This window comes from Falco peregrinus, chromosome 5, assembly GCF_023634155.1.
Source record: "Falco peregrinus isolate bFalPer1 chromosome 5, bFalPer1.pri, whole genome shotgun sequence".
NCBI lineage: Eukaryota > Metazoa > Chordata > Aves > Falconiformes > Falconidae > Falco > Falco peregrinus.
Window position 1 is genome coordinate 42,438,380 of NC_073725.1, and position 8,352 is coordinate 42,446,731.

Genomic DNA, 8,352 nt, shown 5'->3' on the forward strand with positions numbered 1-8,352 from the left:
CTCCCTCACAGATAAACTCAAATGAAAAAGCAGTATTTCCTCTCAACACAGTATGTTAAAAAAAAATAAGTTTGTTTTCAGCTGCAAGCTTTGGGTATTCTCCTTTTGCAGGTTCGAACACCTCTAGTTCTTTTCGCTTCAGTTCTTTTAGACCAAGGAAAAAGCCCATTCCGTGCTTTGAGTTGCACATAAAATTAAAAATTAAAGCTGCTCGGGTAAAAAAAAGGAAAGTAAAAAGAACAAAAGCAGTATAATTCCTGTTTAAGATTATGCCCTCCCCACCCTAAAATCAGTCTCTTCTTTTAGTTTCCTTTTTTGGAAATATCAGTAGGAAGCATTTAACATTTAAATTACTGAAGTTAAAATTTATAGTTCTTTCATGACAGCATTTCCATGTAATTGGCCATTCTCTCTGAGTAGGTCTTTTGGCCTTTTTGTATACTATGGTATTTTAAAAGGTCTTTAAAACATTTAGATGTTTAAATCCACAGTCTAATGCACACTTGATGTATTCTTTTCCTTCTTATAGGAATATGTAACATTTCAAATTGTTTTTTCAATAAATTACTTGCTTTTTGAGTGAGTAAAAAAAAATAATTCAAGCCAATTTATTAGTACCTGTGCAGTATTATATAAACATTGAAGAAAATTTAGTTCTTTTAGCTCCCTACAAGTACGTACTTTGTTTCAGTGTGTTTTAAAGAAGATGATGTATACTTTTACAGTGTCATTAAGAGGAACATTGTCTTCTGTTCATATGTGATAAGCAATCATGTCGTGACCCTACCAAATAATGTTAATGTTTTATAAATGGACATGTTTCTGGGGTTTCTTAAAGGGAAAAACTGGATTTGGGGATGAAGATGGGCCAGTAAGTTCTGAAAAGCTAGGTAGTCTCTGCCTTTTCTGTCTTCTAAAATTCTTTTGCAATATTGATAAGCCTTCTATGAATATGTCATCTGAGATTCATGGATCTTAGGACAGAAGAGCTGTATATCATAAACTCAATGAACTCAGTTGTGCATGAGACCTGGTATCTTCTAGTAATTTGGGTTGTCAAATAATTCATGATTGAACGAAAGTATAGGGTTTAGAAATTTAGTCGTGATGTAGAATACTGTTGACACATCTACTAGCAAGCTTTTCCTCTAGTTAATTGTAAAACATTACCTTATTTTCAATTGAAATTTTCATAAGACCTCTTTTTCCCTTCTGCCCCGCTCAAACAATTTTACAGTGGTAGTCTCAACAGTTACATGAAATGACAGATTAACTAATGATACAAAAATGCAATTGGTTTTCCATTTTAATGATTCTACTTGGTGAAAGTTATCTGGACATCAAAAAGTATTCTGCTTTGGACTGCTTGTTGTTGCATAATTTAAATTCTCTGGTATTTTCATTCAAAAGTAGAAGCTTTTAGCTAGCATGAGTGATGGTCATTAAAATACAAGCTTGGAATACAAGTTTTCCAGTAAACTATTTGACCTTTTCGGTACTGGAGCCTGAGATTACAAGTGTAAATAGTGACCTTTGAAAAGCTGGCAATTTTTTCATACTGCAGCACTTAATAGAAGACAATCAGTTGCTTTTTATTAAAACATCTGTAATAAAAGTTTTGAGAGGCTGCCTTTAAGTTCTGAAGTCAGATATTAAATAAATGTTCTTCTATTTTATTTTTAATATTTCTTTATTTAACTTCCTAGGTCTATCCGGGGCAACCTCAAAGTAGTGCATATTTGGTGGCAGGGAGTGCACAGATGGGCCATCTACAAGGCTACAGTCTTCCTCCTGAACAGCTCTCCTCTCTCAGCCAAGGCACAGTTACTCCATCTGCCAGCTCCATACTGCCTGGTCAGCCTGCACAGACGTCTTACACAAAGTAATTTTAAATATTTTCCTGTTCAAGTTTAAATCAATTTAAACTTCAAGGACTACAGATAGTATTTAAAGGAAACTTTTTTCATACAGAAATATAATTTTAAACACAAATGAAAGATACTGCAGTGCAATTATTTCCAATGTGTGTGTTATTGGTGTTGTGTATATGGTAAAAGTTCCTGACAAACTTCAAACTTTTATGTTGTTTTTATAATTTTATCTAGTTTTAAATTTTATATGTAAGAAATACATTATTTATTTATATCTATATTTTTATATAAAATAAAAATAGTAGAAAATTATATAGATATGATGGATAGGGTTTTTATTATTATTTTTAATATAACTTTTAATACACATCTCATGATGAAAATCATCTGCTGCTCTGGCTGGCTTTACATAATTTCTGGGATAGTGCATATCATGTTGTTCTTTTTTCAAATATCTTACTGTGGAAGCATGGCGAGAACTCTGCTGACTTTGGAAAATAAGTGAATAGGGCTATGAATACTTACCAAAGCTTAAACAGCTTCCCCATATAAAGGAGCCACAAGTGGCTTTCTATTTTGGGTAGATACCCAGAGATGCTAAGATTTGGCTAAGCTACTGGTATTACAAATAAGTTTTGAATTGACCTTAGGAAAAGATTAGGGCATTTTGGTTTTGTTTGCTTGGTGGTGGGGTTTTTTTGGTGGCTTTTTTTACTCTCTGTATAAAGTAATTTTATTTTATGAAGTTGAGATAAACATCCGTCTTGAGTTATCGAAGTATTTGTTAGTCTCAGTCCCCCAAAGTTACTTATTTGCAGTGGTAAGACATATATTGATATACTGAGCTTCTGCATAATTCTTGTTTTGCTATTTAAAATGGTTGGTTGGATTTTGTTTTTTTCCATAAGCAGAATGGAAAGTAGATGGGGCTCCATGAAAATAAAGCAAAGTACAGATTCACAGGGAGGTGTGTTTAAATCTGAGGAGTGTGTTTGAGTTCTAATTGGAAAATTCATTGGCTACAGTGTTAAATATGCAAGGTGTCCAGATTTAGGAGGATTTTGTGTGTATGTAAAGAACAGCTGAAGCAGTGATAAAGTGTTGCTGTTCTCTTGGTAAATGGCTTGTTAATTCAACTTCAACTTATTTATTTTTTTTCCCTCCCCAGTGCAATGGTTGGCTCTGTTGCTGGAAATACTTACTCTAACCAGGCTTCAGTGTATAGTCCGCCACCTGCTACTGTTGATGTTGCTGCTTATCAAAATGCTGGAACTAGTATGTCCCAGGTGCCAAACTATAACTTAGCATCAACACCTCTGCCACAGACAGCAGGCAGTCAACAAACACCTCCACAACAACCACAGCCTCCAACACCTCAACAACAACAGCATAGTTACTCACAGAAGGCTCTGCTATAGGATCCAGGACTTCTGATTCCTAATCTTCTGTAACCTCTGCTGAAGGCAGTTGGCAGTTCTATGAGTTTCTTCCTTTAATCTCTTCAACTTTGTTTATCCTCAGCTTAATAAGAATCTATCTTGGTGAACAAGTTCAATTTGCACTGACTTTTTAGGATTTTTTTTTTTAATTTTGCAGAGGAACAGATATATTAAGGACATTTAATTCCTTTTAAAATGCCTAAAAATTGGTACAAGATTATTTATGTCTGGTAAAATTGGCTAGTCTGTGAAAACTCAACACTTGCAAACTGTTGTGGCATATATGTTATGTACATATAGTGTGTGATTGCAATAGTGGCCATTTTGTATAGCTATGGTGATCATGTGAATATATTTAACACAATGTTTAAAAATAATTTACTATTTTATTTTAATCATGAACTGACAACCATGTTTCATAGTTTTGTCTAGTTTTATGACAGATGTGATGTATTTCTGATAATCCTGCATATCATGGTTACACTTACAAGCTAAGATCTATATATGAATTTACAAACTTATCTGAGTCTAGGTTTCAATACTTTTTGAATTGAACACAAGTGTATCATGACTATTAGATGGCTTGTCTACCAAAGTAAACTAGTAAACTAGTAAGTGATTTGGGGGGATAACAGCAAATTATGATTCTGCTTCAGATATAATTAATAACTAAAACCTACTATTCAGAGGCTGCTAAACATATCGTGGGACCATGCAACAGAACAGGATCTTGCATTTTATCATGAGAAGCATGTAATTTATTTTTTCCATGTTGTTTTCTATGGTGAGAACCAGAACTGTATTCTATGTGTGTTGGTAGAGATTACACCAAAGACAGAGGAATTGAGTTGGAAGAGAAACGATGGAGTTTTAAACTGGAACACACAACATGAATGACACTACTTTACTCAAGTCTTCTTAATTAGAACATGGAGAATTATGGACATTTAAGTCACTTTGCTGAACAAACCTTCAGGGCTTTATTTTATCTCTTGTGGCCTTGCTTAGCAATTTGTTGTGCTTACTGTTCTTACACAGACACTTCTGCCTTAAACATCTGTTTCAATTTCCAGTTGTACCATTTGAGTTTGTTAGCCCTTCTACAGTATGAATAGTTTATGAGTCATCTTATTTTCATTCACTTTCAGGTTGCTTCGGATTCTCTTCTGCAGCAGCATGCATTAGCCTATTTTAAACCCTTGCATTTCTCAGTAACTTAGCCAGGTGGCTCTTTAAGGCATGATATTTTCTTTCTATAGCTGAGGTGCTGCAAAAGGAACATGGCAATTGAAGGCAGCATTTTAGATATTCTTGTTCAGAGTTTCTTGTACAAAGAGTGTTGTAACTTTTGCATTTGTATTCAATCTATTAATGCATCCTGGTTTCCTCATCTCTTCCATTGACTCTATTTCCACTTAGAGCAATACTAGATAGCTTCAACATCAGATCCACGTTTTCAGTCTTGTTAGTGTACATGTCAGAAATTGTTTGCTTTTGTGTACTATATTTTAGTGTGATGCTTCTGGAATTAAATGTTGCCATTGTACATTATACTATAAGCTGACCTCAATTATCGCATACACTCCTGCATCTGTTTGCAGTTACCTAACATGTCTTTGTTTCACTGTTTTCATAGACACTGGTGTTTTGCTTTTAACGCTTTCAGATGACTACTTTGCATAACTTCTAACTGGGGTGGTTACAATGCGCTTATAGCTGATGTGTTCCAGTCGGGGATGTTCTAGCCAACTGGCAGTTTTGGTACTAGTATCTTCACGTATTTTTTTTTCTCTAGAATTCTTAAGCACCCTCACAAACTGTCATTACTTCAGCACTTGGTGTCATCAAAAAAGTATGTGGAATTTGAAAGGAAATATAAAAAAAAAATAATAATCCAAGATACTGTGTCATAGATAATTTTTTATAGATCAAAGAGGTGGTTTTCTTTAGAAAGAGCATGTAGTATAATTTAGATAGTGTTCTGTATACTTTAGGTACCTTATTCCAAAACCAGAGAAGCAATGTGTATGGAAGAGTGTAACTTCTACACAAAATTGTCCAGCTGGCATTGACTATGTGTATTCTTAGGTGGTCACATGTTCCCTGCTAAGGGCCTATGGAATCTCTGTACAGAAATGACTCAACAAATCTATTTTTTGTTACTAATTTATCTTAGTTTTTAAAATTTTTGAAGTAGTCTTTCATTAACACACAGAAATGCTCATTACTGGTTTCTCCTTTGAACACTGAAAACTTGGGTGTATTTTAAGTCTGCTTTCCAACTTATTTTGGGCATTTACCCATCTTTAAGAAAGTCAAAATCACCTTTCTTCGTGTTCATCATGACCAAAACCAACTTTCTAAAATGCAACGCCACTATAAATTCAGTATAATGAAAGCTGTGAAAAAAAGGTGGATGCTTTTAATTTTTATTTTCTTCACGCCTTTGTTAGAGTCACTGGTCTAAGTTATCTCCTGTAACAAGTTGTGAATTTTAGTTGACTTAAAATCTGTTTTCATTGTCCACGGTTGGTGCGGTAGATCACTAGGTGTTAAGGTTCAGAGTTTTAGCAGTTCTGTTGCATCCTATGTTTCCCATTTCAGATGCAATTTTCAGATTAAATTGAATTTGGAGCTGTGTTACTTCAAGTTGATTATTTTTATTTATCAGAAAATATAATTTTGCTTTCTCGCTTGGTTGTGTCCCATGTGCTAGATGCTTTAAAGTGATGCCTCCTCCTACCTTGCTAGGTGCTGTCATTGCACTAGTTCCTTCACTCATCCTCTTGTATACTTTCTAAATGATAATTCAGCAATTATATTTGAGTACTCCTCTGCTGGTTTGGTGTCATGAACCTGGAGATGCCATTGCTGGTGCTTCTCTGCTGTGATTTATTCTCAGATTCCTCATGTATGCATTGTTTTGACTAAGTTCACATACATTCTGTCTTACTATTGAACACTTAGTGTTGAACACTGAAATCTGGGTGAGGGGGAAAGTACATGTACAGCTGCTGTATGGGAAAACTTTTTAGCAAATAAAGTTTCAGGAAGTTAATCTATTTGGAAGTTAATAATCCTTGGAAATGCTGTGTTATTCATGTTCCAATAGAAGACCTAATTTTTGAATGTCTTGTTTCTTTACATGTAAATTGTCAATGAAAAGCTAAAATGTTTTCATAATGTTTTATATAACACTTTGTTATTTAACCCTTTTATTAAGGACTACAAAAATGTTAACTTCAGAAGGGTTTTTTTTAGTGGCTTGGTTATCGTGAACTGGAGCAAACTGTGGAAAGTGCCTTCTGTGCATTTCAGTTCTATAAACAAAGCTTGTTTACCTATGTGTATCATCTCAATTTATGTGCACATAACAAAGATGTCAAGACTTACTGTAAAGCATCCCAGGAAAAATAACTGAGGCAGTGTGTTAAAATTTGCTACGCTGATGTCATGGCAGTGTGTTCCACAGTGGGCAGCTGCAGGAACAGTGGCAACGTATTTACCCATCTCTGTTTAGTCACTGGCACCCATGTAGATGTGTGTTTAATGTCACCAGCCAAAGGACATACAAACAGCAGTAAAACAGCAGTAAAAAGGAACAAAATATACAAATTACTGCATGCTTCTCAACAGGTGTGGAACAGCATATTGCCCTCATGGTATAGCTACTGTTCGTGAATTTTGAAGCAGAGGGAGCTGAAATGAATTTGAGTAACCAGAACTTCAGAGAAATCTGTCAGATTGCAAATGCTTAGATGCAACAATGGAGATAAATTTGCTTTTAGTAGCGCGTACATATTTTGCTGACCAAGTCTAGGCTGCTATTATAGTTCTCTGATTTCATCTAGATGGCAGGAACATCAGATTTACACTGGAGAACTGCTTAATACCTCATTCTCCAACTTTTTTAGTATATTCTCTAATATCACCTTATTTTTCACTCATATTTCAAAGATATCTGTGCAGTCGTTAAATATAAAAGTCTTACACCTTGTCTGCTGGATTTCACAGACAGAATGAAAAAGAATATCTCTAATTACAGCAGCTACAATGGCGCTTTGGGTTACGTAACTGCAGATTCCTTTGGAGAAGATGTATGTATCTGTTTTGAAGAACGTGGGAGCATAAGTTTTCCAGTTAAAAACTGGGAGGAGATTTTTTTAAAGAAAAAGGTGAAGTAAAAGTACAAAAAACTGTTGCTAACAGCAGGCAGAATCATTTTTTACTCTGTTATTCAATCTTAGTAAAGCTGACCGACTCTACACTACAGCTAGTCCTTTTTCATTTTCAGCTGCAATGAAGAGTATTAACCTTCATGTGTATACTATCTGACACATATCCAACAAATAAAACATGGGAAGGCCTTGACATTTGGACTTTTTGCTTCAATATGTAAAAAACACTATGTACATTTTTGAAGCCTGTTTCTTAAATAAGGATGTTTGTGTTTAAGAGCATTCCATTTCCTACTATGTAAAATTGCAGATTTAAAGTTCACTTTTCATTCTGCTACCTTGGCAAAAAGGTGGTAGGTGTTTTTGTTTTATCCTGCATGTCCTTCTGGAAATCCAAATAATTTTTGTCTTTGTCATGAAAAAGAAAAGAAGCCTGCTGCAGTCTGCTTTGGTTTTAATAAAGTGTACACAGTAGCGAAGTGCATTTTTGGTTTTGTTTGTTTTGATGCTCCCTTTGATGTTGGCATATGTATATATTTAGATATACTGCACTGTTGTACAAGAATTGTTTTAGTAAATAACACTATTTGTAAAAATTGTTTATTGTTTTTGGTATGAATGCAAAATATTAAAGTTGGAGTATTTAGTTCATTACGCTGCAAAGTCAATTTATAAATTTCATGGAAGAATAATCAGAAAAGGACTTTTGCTGGAAGGACTTGGAGATGCAATAGGCAGGTAGGGAAGAGATGGGGTTGTGGTTGTTCTGGTAGGGGTTTTTTTTGTTTGGGTTGTGGGTTGGTTTTTTTTGGTGTGGTTTTTTTTTTTTTTTGTATGGTGCTTACACATAGATTAGTACTTCTA

At 34.6% G+C, this 8,352-nt stretch overlaps 1 protein-coding gene across 1 annotated transcript in view; it reads left to right on the forward strand.

The window, feature by feature from the left end:
• Positions 1-8,139, forward strand: part of STAM (signal transducing adaptor molecule) — a 35,720-nt gene extending 27,581 nt beyond the window's left edge. The window contains exons 13-14 of the mRNA XM_055805297.1: positions 1,707-1,882; positions 3,040-8,139. Coding sequence (XP_055661272.1) covers positions 1,707-1,882; positions 3,040-3,289 — 426 coding nt within the window. The 3' untranslated portion in view covers positions 3,290-8,139. The remainder of the gene's footprint in view (positions 1-1,706; positions 1,883-3,039) is intronic.
• Positions 8,140-8,352: the final 213 nt, after the last annotated feature.